General features: G+C 44.8%; 1 protein-coding gene across 1 annotated transcript in view; it reads right to left on the bottom strand.

Moving 5' to 3' along the window:
- Window positions 1-10,264, bottom strand: part of LOC109923651 (nitric oxide synthase, brain-like) — a 96,151-nt gene extending 85,887 nt beyond the window's left edge. Inside the window, exon 1 of the mRNA XM_048604962.1 lies at window positions 10,014-10,264. Within this exon, the coding sequence (XP_048460919.1) occupies window positions 10,014-10,141 (128 nt within the window). The 5' untranslated portion in view covers window positions 10,142-10,264. The remainder of the gene's footprint in view (window positions 1-10,013) is intronic.
- Window positions 10,265-14,449: the final 4,185 nt, after the last annotated feature.

Genomic DNA, 14,449 nt, shown 5'->3' with positions numbered 1-14,449 from the left:
CCCCCATCTCCTACCTACTAACCTCATCCCGCCCCCTTGACCTGTCCGTCCTCGGTGATGTAGAGGTCAGTGCGCCATACTACAACTGCGCCCAGGCGCCAGCTCTCCGACACCACCTCGTACCACACCCTTGATCATGACCCCACCCCCGAGCACCAAACCATCATCTCCCAAACCATCCACAACTTCATCACCTCAGGTGACCTCTCACCCATGGCCTCCAACCGCATCATTCCCCAATCCTGCACCGCCCGCTTCTATCTCCTTCCCAAAATCCACAAACCTGAATGCCCTGGTCGACCCATTGTCTCCGCCTGCTCCTGCCCCACCGAACTTATCTCCACCTATCTCGACGCTATTTCCTCCCCCTTGGTCCAGGAACTCCCTACCTACGTCCGTGACACCACCCACGCCATCCCCCTCCTCCAGAACATCCAATTCCCCGGTCCCCAACACCTCATCTTTACCATGGACATCCAATCCCTATACACCTGCATTCCCCATACAGATGGCCTAAAGGCCCTCCACTTCTTCCTGTCCCGCAGGCCCCACCAATCCCCCTCCACTGACACCCTCATCTGCTTCGCCGAACTCATCCTCACCCTCAACAATTTCTCTTTCAATTCCTCCCACTTCCTACAGACAAAGCGGGTGGCCATGGGTACCCGCATGGGCCCAAGCTATGCCTGCCTCTTTGTAGGTTACATGGAACAATCCCTCTTCCGTACCTACACTGGCCCTAAACCCCATCTCTTCCTCCATTACGGAGCTCGAACAGTTCATCCACTTTACCAACACCTTCCACCCCAACCTTACCTTCACCTGGACCATCTCTAACACCTCTCTCTCCTTCCTGGACCTCTGTCTCCATCTCCGGCAACCACCTAGAAACCGATATCCATTTCAAGCCCACCGACTCTCACAGCTACCTAGAATACACCTCCCACCCACCTTCCTGCAAAAAATGCCATCCCCTATTCCCAATTCCTTCGCCTCCGCCGTATCTGCTCCCAGGATGAGGCATTCCACTCCCATACATCTCAGATGTCCTCGTTTTTCAAGGACTGCAACTTCCCCCCCTCAGTGGTCGAGAACGTCCTCCACCATGTCTCCCGCATTTCCCGCAACTCATCCCTCACACCCCGTCCCGCAACAACAACCAAAAAAGAATCCCCCTCGTCCTCACGTACCACCCCACCAACCTCCGGATCCAACGCATCATCCTCCGACACTTCTACCATCTGCAATCCGACCCCACCACCAAAGACATTTTTCCCTCCCCACCCTTATTTGCTTTCCGGAGGGACCACTCTCTCCGTGAATCCCTTGTCCGCTCCACACTCCCCTCCAGCCCCACCACACCCGGCACTTTTCCCTGCAACCGCAGGAAGTGCTACATCTGCCCCCACACCACCTCCCTCACCCCCATCCCAGGCCCCAAGAGGACTTTCCACATCAAGCAGATGTTCACCTGCACATCTGCCAATGTGGTATACTGCATCCGCTGTACCCGTTGTGGCCTCCTCTACATCGGGGAAACCAAGCAGAGTCTCAGGGACCGCTTTGCAGAACGCCTACGCTTGGTTCGCAATAAACAACTGCACCTCCCAGTCGCGAACCATTTCAACTCCCCCTCCCATTCCTCAGACGACATGTCCATCCTGGGCTTCCTGCAGTGCCACAATGATGCCACCTGAAGGTTGCAGGAACAGCAACTCCTATTCCGCTTGGGAACCCTGCAGCCCAATGGTATCAATGTGGATTTCACAAGCTTCAAAGTCTCCCCTCCCCCTACTGCATCCCAAAACCAGCCCAGCTCGTCCCCGCCTCCCTAACCTGTTCTTCTTCCCACCTCAAGCCCCACCCCCATCTCCTACCTACTAACCTCATCCCGCCCCCTTGACCTGTCCGTCCTCCCTGGACTGACCTATCCCCTCCCTAACTCCCCACCTATACTCACCTTTACTGGCTCCATCCCTGCCTCTTTGACCTGTCTGTTTCCTCTCCACCTATCCTCTCCTCTATCCATCTTCTAGCCGCCTCCCCCTCTCTCCCTATTTATTTCAGAACCCCCTTCCCCTCCCCCATTTCTGATGAATGGTCTAGGCCTGAAACGTCAGCCTTCCTGCTCCTATGATGCTGCTTGGCCTGCTGTGTTCATCCAGCTCTACACCTTGTTGTTTGAGTCCTTAGCCTTCCAGGCAGCGAAGGTTCATTCTCTTCCTTCCCTCTGTTTGCCTTCATATTTATTCAGATCACCAGTGAATTTTCTGAGTTGGAGGGACAACATAGTTTGTTTTGAGTCTACATGTAATTTCACTCACAGCAGGGAACTAAGAGTCTTGAAACATTGAACAGGAAGCTTAAGGATGGCAAAATTTTTATGCAAGATTAAATTAGCAAGAGCACAGGAAATTTCAGTATATGGAACTTGTTCACAAACTGAAACAACGTCTCTGGAGTTACTAAGCAGAGGAGACGAGCAGACACACCTAATGCTCCGCAGAACGTTAGCTGAGTTTCTAGATTAGTTGTCTCGTGATAATACCACTAGGCAGTTACCTCCGAGTGCAATAATTTCTCAATTCTGACCCTCTGACAGCATGGTTTTCCATCAGAAGTAATCTGCATACAGTGTGGCATTGCCTTTGCACTGACCTTGCAATAGTGCAGTACTCCCTCAGTACTGACCCTCCGACAGCGGAGTACTCAGTACTAAACCTCTAACAGTGCAGCACTCCCTCAGAACTATGCCATTGGGATGACCTACATTTGAACCATGCTGATGTCATTCTTTCAAATCACAACTAAGGAACTGCAAAGATTTTTAAACTAAATAGTGGAGGCAAGGTATCAAAAGATAAAAGACTGGGAACAAGATAAAAGAGCAAAATATTAATACTAGATATCAGGGTCAGAGAATGGCAGACATGAACAGAAAATAATTCTACATATGATAATCTAACAATTTAGAGTGTTGTAATGATAACAGAGCTAAAGGCTCTATATATAAAATGTGAAGCATTCATTAACGAACAAACAAATTGATCATTTACATTGAAGTAAAAATTGTGGTCTAATAGATATTAGAGAGACATAGCTGTATGATGACTGGACTGTACATTGAGGGGCATATGACATTCAAGAAGAATAAAAAGGGAAGTAAAGGTAGAAAGGTGGCATTGTTAATGAGAAATGGCATTTGTGCCATTGTTAGAGGTGGCATTAGTTCAGGAGATCAAGTCTGGTTGCACGGAAATGAGGGAACAGAAGTCACTGGTGGGAGTGGACTGCGAGCCACCTAACAGTAATGACAATGTAAGACAAAGTATACAAAAGGAAACGTCAGCTGATTGTGATAAAGGGTCAGAAATAATTTTGGGTGTCTTTAGTCTACATAGAAACTAGAAAAATCAGATTGACAGTAATAGCCTGGTTAAGGAGTTCTTAGGTACTTTCTTAGATCGGCATATTTTGAGATGATCAGGTTATATTAGACTTGCCGTTGTGTAATGTGACGGTTTTAAGTTATAATCTCAAAGTAAAGGCTCCCCTAGGCGGCAACACCCACAACATGAATTAATTTTACATGTAGTATGAAAGGGAGAATGGTGAGTCGAAAACAAGCATTTTAAACCCAAGTAAGGGCAACTACGTATGTATGGGAAAGCTGAGCTGGCCAAATGAGCTGAGATACTAAACTAGAAAGTAGATCGATAGAGATGCAGTGGCACACATTTAACGGAATAATTTACTGCAAGGAAAAAGTTTAACAGGAGATTGGGCCCACAATCTATGATTAAGTAAAGGTGTTGAGGAAAGTATCAAACTTAAGGTACCATCGCATAACTGTGCAAAAATGAGTGGTAGGTCTGATGATTGGTCAGAATATAGAGAATGGCAGAGAATGTTTAAAGATTTTTCCAGGAGTACTAGAATATGAGAGGAAGTGAGCTAGAAATATAAAAATGGATAGTGAAAGTTTCTACAGGTATTTAAAAGGAAAAGAGTAAGTTAAGTGGGCGTTTTTCCTCAGACTGAGAATGGAGAAGCAATAGTAAATAACAAGGAATTGGTAGACAATAATGAGCAAATATTTTGCATCTTTTTTCACTATCAAGGATAAAAAACATCACAAAAACAGCTGTAAATCAGGAGGTAGAAGGAAAAGGGGAACTTAGCAAAATTACAATTACCAGGGAAATGATACTGAACAAAATACTGTAACTGCAGGCCGACAAGTCTTTGGACTTCAGACCAGAGTCTAAAAAGACATTACTAATTGATGCTAATTTTGATGTGGAGACATTGATGTTAATTTTCAAATTCTCTGGACTCAGGAAAAGTTCCATCAGACTGGAAGTCAAAAAAGTATAACCCCTCTATTCAAGGAAGGAGGGAGGCAGACAACAAGAAACAACAGACCCATTAGGTTGATGTCTGTCAGGGGGAAACTATTACAATAATCATTAAAAAAGTTACAGGTGGGCATTTAGAAAAAAAGCACAAGGTGATTAGGAGAAGTCTATGATTTTGTGGGAGGCAAATCATGTACAAGCAACCTATTAAGATTTTTTACGTGAGTACCATGTGTTGTGGATAAAGGGGAGCCTATAGAAGTGCTGTAATTGGATTCTAGAAGGTTTTTGACAACATGACATAAAGGTTTCTGCAGAAAATAAAAACTCCTGGTATGGGGTAACATATTAGCATTGATAGTTGATTGGTTGGCTAGCAGAAAACAGAATATGCATAAATGGATTTTTGTCGAATTGGCAGGAAATAACAATGGGGTCCCACAGTTGTTTTTGCTGGGGCCTCAACTTTTTATAATTTAAATCAATGACCAAAATGGGGAGAGTGAAGGCATTTAGAGGAGCGGATTAGGAGGCAGATACTGGAAAGTCACATGGGTGACTTCAACTTTCCAAATATTGATTGGAAACATTTTAGTTGTAATAGTTTAGATGGAACGGATTTTGTCCAGTGCGTTCAGGAAGGATTCCTGACAGTATGTAGATAGACCAATATGAGGAGAGGCCACTTTGGATTTGGTGCTTGGCAATGAACTGGGCCAAGTGTTGAGGCCCACTGGTAGGAGAGCATTTTGGCGGTAGCGATCACAACTCTGTTACTTTTACAATAGTCATGGAAAAGGATAAGTACGTACAGCAGGGTAAGGTTAATAATTGGGGGAAGGGTAATTACAATTCTGTTAGGCAAGAACTGGGAAACAAAATGGGAACAGATGCTGTCAGGGAAGAGCACTATTGAAATGTGGTGATGGTTTAAGGAATGCATACCGCGTGTGCTCGATATGTTTGTCCCTAGCAGGCAGGGAAGATGCGGTCGAGTGAGGGAGCCTTGGTTCTCAAGAGAGGTCGAATGATTGGTTAAGAGGAAGAAGGATGCTTATGTAAGGTTTAGGAAACAAGGAACGGAAAAGGCTCTGGAGAGATAGAAGTTATCCAGGAAGGAGCTGAAGAAAGGGCTTAGGAGAGCTATAAGGGGACATGAGAAAACCTTGGCAGATAGGATCACGGAAAACTCCAAGGCTTTTTAACACGTACGTGAGGAATAAGAGAATTACAAGAGAAAGGATAGGGCCATTCAAGGATTGTGAAGGGAATTTGTGCACGTAGCCTAAAGAGATAGGAGAGGTCTTTAATGAATACTTTTCTTTGGTATTCACAACTGAGAGGGACTAAGTTGTAGAGGAGGACAGTGTGAAACAGGCTGGTAGGCTAGAGGAAGTCGATGTTAGTCAGGAAGATGTGCTAGGAATTTTGAGGAAGTTGTAGATAGATAAGTCCCCTGGGCCTGATGGGATTTATCCAAGGATTCTACGGGAAGCACGGGAAGAGATCGCAGGGCCCTTGGCGATGATCTTTTCGTTCTCGCTGTCCATGGGTATAGTGCTGGAAGATTGGAGAGAGGCAAATGTCATTCCCTTGTTCAAGAAAGGGAATAAGGATAACCCTGGAAATTACAGGCCAGTTAGTCTTAAGTCAGTGGTGGGCAAATTATTGGAAAGGGCTCAGAGATAGGATTTATGATCATTTGGAAAGGCACAGTTTGATTCGTGATAGTCAGCATAGATGTGAGGGGTACATCATGCCCCACAAACCTTATTGAATTCTTTGAAGAGGTGACCAAACACGTGGATGAAGGTAGAGCAGTGGAGGTGGTATACATGGATTTAAGTAAGGCGTTTGATAAGGTTCCCCATGGTAGGCTCATTCGGAGGGTAAGGAGGCATAGAATAGGGGGAAATGTGGCAGGTTGAATTCAGAATTGGCTGACCCTTAGAAGACAAAGGGTGGTAGTGGATGGAAAATATTCAACATGGTGCTCAGTTATGAGTGGTGTACCACAAGGATCTGTCCTGGGTCCTCTTCGATTTGTGATCTTTGTAAATGATTTGGATGAAGGAGGAGAAGGCTGGATTAGCAAGTTCACGGATGATACGAAGGTGGGTCGTGTTGTGGACAGTGCGGAGGGCTGTTCTCGGTTACAAAGGGACATTGATAGGATGCAGAACTGGGCTGAGAAGTGGCAGGTGGAGTTTAACCCTGAAAAGTGTGAGGTGATTCATTTTGGAAGGACAATCTTGAAAGCAGAATACAGGGTTAACAGAAAGATTCTTGGCAGTGTGGAGGAGCAGAGGGATCTTGGGGTTCATGTCCACAGTTCCCTGAAAGCTGCCACCCAGGTGGATAGAGTTGTTAAGGCGGCGTATGGTGTGTTAGCTTTCATTAACAGAGGGATTGAGTTCAAGAGTCGTGAAGTTATGCTCCAGCTATACAAAAGCCTGGTTCGGCCACATCTGGAGTATTGTGTCCAGTTCTGGTCACCTCATTACAGGAAAGATGTGGAAGCATTGGAAAAGGTGCAGAGGAGATTTAACAGGATGTTGCGTGGAATGGAGGGAAGGTTGAGAGCGCTAGGGCTTTTCTCTTTAGAACAACAAAGAATGAGAGGTGACTTGATAGAGGTGTACTTGATCAGAGGTATAGATAGAGTAGACAGGCAGAGACTTTTCCCTAGGGTGGGAGGCAGCTATTATGAGGGGGCATAGTTTTAAAGTGAGTGGAGGTAGATATAGGGGAGACGTCAGAGGTAGGTTCTTTACTCAGAGTGGTCGGGGCATGGAATGCATTGCCGGAGAGAGTAGTGGAGTCAACATCATTAGGGGCATTTAAGTGGCTATTAGATAGGCATATGGATGATAGTATAAGGTAAGGGTGGAGGTTAGATAGACCTTAGGATTAGGGTAAAAGTTTGGCACAACATCATGGGCCAAAGGGCCTGTACTGTTCTATGTTCTATGGTTCTTAAATCAACTAATAACTCCAAGATAGGTCGGAAAGTTCATTGTGAAATTACACAGGAAGGTTATAGATCAGTATAGATGGGCTGAAAGAGTTGGGGAAAATCAGGCAGGTGGCGAATAATGTGGGAAAATGTGAACTTGTTCACTTTGGTCAAAAGAATGAACAAGCAGCGTATTCTTTAAATGGAGAATGACAGCAGAGTTTCAAAGTGCAAAAGGATTTAGGTGTCCAGGCATTTAATCAAAAAAAGTTTATCCTTTTATGCCAGCCAGGTTCTCCCTGATTGGAATAGATTAACATCAGGATCAAGGAATTCATACTCTAGGAGGTTCAGCTGGCTGATCTCGTTGCAATTATTATAACCATTACCTGCAAGTTCCCCTCCAAGCTACTCACCATTCTGACTTGGAAATATAGTCACCAGTCTTTCAATGTTGCTGAATTAAACTTTGGAACTATCTCCCTAAGAGCGTTTTTGGTCTTCCTGCAGCACATCAATTGCAGCAGGTCTTGAGGCACTCCAAGGTAAGCATCTAGTTAGGACTAGGAACTTAAAGTCCCAGGTTACTCTGCTGGTGACATGGGTTCAAATTCGATCATGGCCGACACTGAAATTTAAAATTCCATAAACATCTGGAATTAAAAAGAAAATGGTCTGATGATGACCACGTGACCAATGTTGACTGTACCGACCAACCTCATCCCGCCCCCTTGACCTGTCCGTCCTCCCTGGACTGACCTATCCCCTTCCTAACTCCCTACCTACACTCACCTTTACTGGCTCCATCCCCGCCTCTTTGACCTGTTTGTTTCCTCTCCACCTATCCTCTCCTCTATCCCTCTTCTATCCGCCTCCCACTCTCTCCCTATTTATTTCGGAACCCCCTCCCCCTCCCCCTTTTCTGATGAAGGGTCTAGGCCCGAAACGTCAGCCTCTCTGCTCCTATGATGCTGCTTGGCCTGCTGTGTTCATCCAGCCGTGCACCTTGTTCAGAAAACTCATCTGGTTCATTGATATCCTCGAGGGAAAAATATGTGCTGTCCTGATCTGGCTGACATGTGACTCCAAACCTGCAGCAACGTGGTTGACTGTTAACTGCCGCTGGGCAATTAGGGAGGGAAGATAAATGCTGGCAGGGCCTGGAATACCTACATCCCATAAATGAATAGAAAATCTAAGAAAGGGCAATTATATGCAGACAAAGCCACAGCACTCAGATCCCATGAATGAATAGGTTTAAAAAAAGTTGTTCTTTTAGAAAAAATGAGGGGAAACTTTTAATCTCAGAGGGTCTCATCACACTATCTCAGAAGGAGAAAGATACCTGTAAGGCAGGGGAATCAAAGGTTATCAAGGGAAAATGGGAAGATGGAATTTGAAGCACATAATTTAACTGAATATCGAAGCAGGCTTGAAAGGCTTAAATGGCCAACTTCTGCTTCATTTTCTATATTTATATCTTCATACTTCTCCTCCAACTGTACAGCCCTCCCACAGCACCAACTGTCAGAGTCTATAGTACTCCTGTACTGACCATCTGACAGTGCAACCCTCCCTCAGCACCAAGCTCCATGAGTGCAGTTTTCCTGCAGCACTGACCTTCAATAGTGCAGCAATCCCCGAGTACTGACCTCTGCACTCCCCCCACCAAGAGTGTAGCACTCCCTCAGTACTGATTCTTCAACAGTGCAGTGCTGATCTTCCAACTGCATTGCATTCCATCAGTACTGGCCATCAGACGGTACAGCACCCCTCAGACCTAAAGCCCTGACACTGAAGCTGACAGTCCAACTGTGCAGCACTCTAAGCAGTGATTCTCTGGCAATGCAGAACACCGAGCATTGACTCTGCAACAATGCAGCATTCCCTCAGCACCTTCCAACAATGCAGAGCTCTCAACATTGTCTGACAGCACAGCATTCACTCAGTACTGAACTTCCAACAGTGCAGCACTTTCTGTACAAAACCTCAGACAATGCAGCATTCAGTCGGGACTGACCCTCCAAAGAGTGCAGCATTCTCTCAGCGCTGACCATCAGAGTGTAGCAGTACTCCTTCAGTACTTAAATTGTATAATGTTTTCACAGTACTGATAATCTAAGTGTACACTCCATTGGTACTTCATCAGCACTGTCTTCAACAGTACAGCACTCCCTCAGTTCTAGCCCTGAGGGTGCTGCACTCTCAGTTCTCTACGACTTGCAGAACTCCTTCAGTGCTTGCTTAGTACTGACACTCTGACAGTGCAGCATTCCCTCAGCACTGATTCTCCAACAGTGCATGTTGCCTCAGTACTACCATCTGACAGTACAGTACTCCCTTAGTATGGACCCTCCGACAGTGCAACATTCCCTCAATACTGACCCTCCAACATTGCAGAGCTCCCTGAATACTGACCATCCAGCAGTCCTGATTTAGTACTGATCCTCTGATAGTACAGGACTCCCTCAGTACCAATCCTCCTACAGTACTCCCTTAGTACTGACCCTCTGATTGTGCAGGAGGGTCTCAGTACTGACCTTCTGGCAGGGCAGAATGTCCTTAGTACTGACTCCACAAAAGTGCAGCACTGCCTCAGTACTAGTGCTTCCATAGTGTAGTGTTCTTTCAGCACTACTTTGGGAGTTTGGCGTTGAGTGCTACTGGAAACAGAGAGAAAGTTGACAGAAATTTCTCACCTGTGCTCAGAGCTCTTGCTGTTGTGAGGAGCTGCAGTTTCTTTGACTGACTCCTGATCCGATTCCAATCTCTTTCCCAGGTTCTTGACGTCCATCATTTCCCAATTCTCTGCTTGTCTTTGAGACATACTAGAATCTAAAGTGGACTGAACTGTTATTCATCTTCCCCAGACTGTTAGCAGTTCCCGTTGAACAGGTTGGTGTTCATCTGAGTGGGGCAGGTTTACCTCATGTCACAGTTGCGTCAGTGTTTGGAACTTATTCCAGGAAATGGGCTGATTCCACAATCTATTGCAAATCAATTTTAAAACTGGGTTGTGACATTTCCTGCTAGCTTTTGACAAATCCCGTTACTAGTGGAGTAATTCAGTCTGTGAGGTACGCAAAGAACTTCATTTCTCAATAACGACATTCTTCTCGCTCAGAATTGAGAGATTTACAATTTAGAGGGGGAGGTACAGCATGACAAAGATCAAGAGATAGGTGAGTCTGTGGTCAGAGAGGGAAATAAAACAGGCAAAAAGTAAGCAGAGTCAGAGTTGCAGATACAGTTACAGGAGACAAATCCAGACAGGCAGTGATAATTACCGAAAGAGATACAAAGAGCCAAAGGTAGAAAGAGGTGCAGACAGAGACAGACAGACAGAGGGAGGGATACTGTAAGACTGGTACACAGAATGAGGGAGATGCAAGTAGGAGAGAGAAAGGAACAGAATGATTGAGAGATATAGGCAGTTGTGGGGGGTGGGTGGAAAAGAGAGAGAGAGAGACAGAAAGAGGAAGTGACACAAGGAAAGAAAGTTAGTTTCAGAGACCAGGGTAGGTATGAAGTGTAAATGAGGGGGAGAGAGAAACAAGGAGAGAGAGACTGAGAAAGTGAATGAGAGAGAGCACAGACCAAAAACTTGCACAGAATCAGAGTGGGAAAATCATAGCATTAGTGGATATTTCTCCCAATGAAACATATTGTGTACAGTAAATCCTCAGAGAGATACACACCATGCACAGCCATGGATAATCCACACAATACATACTGTACACAAACAGTTAATCTTCACAGTGATATACACTATACACAAATACACAGTCAATCACCACTGAGGCATATACACTGTACACAGATCCATGGTTAATTCTCACTGAGGGATACACAAACACATACATGGTGAGATAACTGCACAAAGGCCCAGTATCCTGTCAGCAAGTCACCCTGTATTTACTTGTGCATAGTACCATTGGCTGTGGCCAGCCATCTCGGAGTCAGTTCCCTGAACTGTCGAGATTCTCTTGTTTATACTTTTTTCAAGTTCATACTCTTTTTAAACTGTACAAAGATAAAGCAAAACAACAATTCAGAGAAATGGGGACAAAGAAACAAACCCCAAATCCCACAGTGCAATCAAATAACAAATCAGTCAACAATTTACAGGGAACAGGGACAATAAACAAACCCCAACTCCCACTATAACTTGCTACAAGAAAAACTGTAGCCAGAACTCCTTCAGTACTTACTCTCAAATTGTATAATGTTTTCTCAGTACTGATAATCTGAGTGCACACTCCATTGGTACTGCCCCTCCAACAGGACTTCAACACGGTCTTCAACAGTCCAGCACTCCCTCAGTTCTTGACAAGAGTACAAACGACATAAATAGATCCAAACAAACAACAAAGGCAATACATGCAACACTGACACCCCTGGCAAATCAGCAATTGGCCCACCCTTACTCACCTTCCAACTACCTCAAGGACAGCCTGCCCCATGCTCCTTCCAGCTCTTGGCCCACCCCTACTGACCTTCCAGCCACCTCTAGGACAGCCCATCCTTATACCTCCCCTGGACGACAGCTTTTGGGACGACCTATGCACCTTCCGGCTCTCAGAGCGAACTACCCACCTTCTGATTCTTGGGGTAAGAGGTTTCAGGGTGACCTATGAACCTTCTGGCTCTCAGGGTGACCTACCCACCTTCCAACACTCTCAGAAACAGCTTTTGGGACAATTTACACACCATCCAGACTTCGGTACAACCTGCTCACCTTCCGGTTCTCAGCAAGGCTTCCTAGACCCAGAGACACACAACACAGTACATGCAAAACAATTCAAAACTTAAAAGCCCACATCCACACCCAAAGGCCCAAGCCAAATCCACACACTAAGGCCGAGTCCATGTCCGAATGCTCAACGGCCCAAGTCCACACCAGAGGTCAGCAAGCACACAAATACACAGCATACATACAAATACTCAGTCCATCCTTCAGGCCTGGTCTGTTTGCAGAAACACAGCAGGCTCCCAGAGGCCAGGCCTACACTTAAGGATACAGCCTACCCACAGAGGCCTAGCCCACTCACAGAAACACAGTCCACTCACAAAGGTTCAGTCCAGACACAAACAGATGAAAACACATGCAAAAGTAAAGTGCAAACATTTAAAAATGTGGTATAAGGAGTAAGCCTTGCCACCAAGTCATCTTTGCTTCAATTCCAAAAACAACAATATACTGGCTGTAATCAGCCAGTTTAAAAAGAGTAGTTCCCCACTGAGAGTTAAAATCCAGCAGCAACACTGTCTGTGACCAAGCCAGCCTGGAAATCAGTTTTCAAAAAGTTAAAAAGAATCCATCATACCATTGGTTGCAGCCAGCCAACTCAGAGTCAGTTCCCTGAACAGAGGAGATTCTAAATCTCCTGTTTATATTGGTCAGCCAGGGCTTTCCTGATTGGCCCAGTTTAACAACCCCAATCAAGGATCTAGTAGTCAACAAGGTCTACCTGGTTCCAATCACTACACATAGTTATTCTTCACAGAGAGATAAACATTGTGCAGATACACAGTGTCATCCTCACAGAGATACAACAACACCGTACACAAATACACAGTTAATTTTCACAGAGAGATGCATACTGTGCAAAGTTACACAATTTAATCCTCATAGAGAGTTACACAACATATACAGGTATACGGTTAATCCTTACAGAGAGATATACACCCAATACAGATACATGGTTAATTGTCATTAGTAACATACATACAGTACACAGATTATGGTTAATCCTCACAGAGAGATACACATTGTACACAAATACATCGTTAATCATCTCAGAGATATACAGATTTTACACAGTTGCATGTTTAATCGGCATAGTGACATGCACACTGTGCACTGATAATGGTAAATCTTTACAGAGATACACACCATACGCAAATACATGGTCAATCGTCTCAAAGATATACACACTGTACACAGATACACAGTTTCATCCTCAAAGAGATATACACACAATACACAGATACATAGTTAATTTTCACAGAGAGATACACACTGTACACAGATACACAGTTAATCCAAATTGAAAGAGATACACTTGTACACAGATGTACATTTAGTCCTCACTGAGAGATATACATTTTACAATACATAGTTAAACCTCACTGGCTGAGACACACGTTCCTACCCTACCATCATACATATTTAAAATTCCTACCCATACACACAGCCTTTTACACCCACATCAGACCAATCAATCTGGATGGCAAGGTGGCTCAGTGGATAGCACCGCTGCCTCACAGCACCAGGGACATGGGTTCGACTCCAGCCTTGGGCAACTGTCTGTGTGGAGTTTGCACATTCTTCCTGTGTCTGCGTGGGTTTCCTCCCACAGTCCAAAGATGTGCAAGTTAGGTGAATTGACCATGCTAAATTGCCCTAGATTAGGTGGGTTATAGGGGGATAAGTCTGCGTGGGATGCTCTGAGGTTCGGTGTGGACTTGTTGGGCTGAAGGGCCTATTTCCTTACTGTAGAGATTCTATGGTCACTCACAGAGGCAAACATATGCGTATTTAATTCCTTATTGTGAGAGACCAACACACACTGTACACCCATACATAGTTAATCCTTACTGGGAGAGATAAACACACATACTCTGTACACCCACATACATTTAAATCCGCACAGGGAGATACACACACACACATACAAAACATCCTCATGAAAGAGACTCAGCCCATTCACAGATATAAAATTAATTCAAATTGTGAGAGACACATATTGTTCATAGATATTGTGCTCACTGGAACATACAAATTGTGCAGATATCTGGTTCATCCAAAATGAGAGACACACTCAACCCGGATGTATGATTAATCAAAGTTGAGAGAGACCTGCACAGTTCACTGTTTTCTGGTTAATCCTCACTCTTTGAAACACACACTGCACAGAGATACATGGTTGATGCTCATGAGGGGACACATTGTATACAGCTATACCTATAATGCTCATTGGGTGATACACGCTTTACACAAATGTACAGTTAATCTTCACTAACTAACACACACAATATGCACATATAGTCCTCACTGGGACATATTCTCCCATTTCTATCTTTTATGGTGGGTCATCACTTTATTTACCATTCTATCTGATTCCAGAGGTTT

The sequence above is a fragment of the Rhincodon typus genome, chromosome 14, assembly GCF_021869965.1.
Source record: "Rhincodon typus isolate 14 chromosome 14, sRhiTyp1.1, whole genome shotgun sequence".
Lineage (NCBI taxonomy): Eukaryota > Metazoa > Chordata > Chondrichthyes > Orectolobiformes > Rhincodontidae > Rhincodon > Rhincodon typus.
The sequence above is the reverse complement of the archived record's forward strand: the minus strand, read 5'-3'. Positions and strand labels throughout refer to the sequence as shown.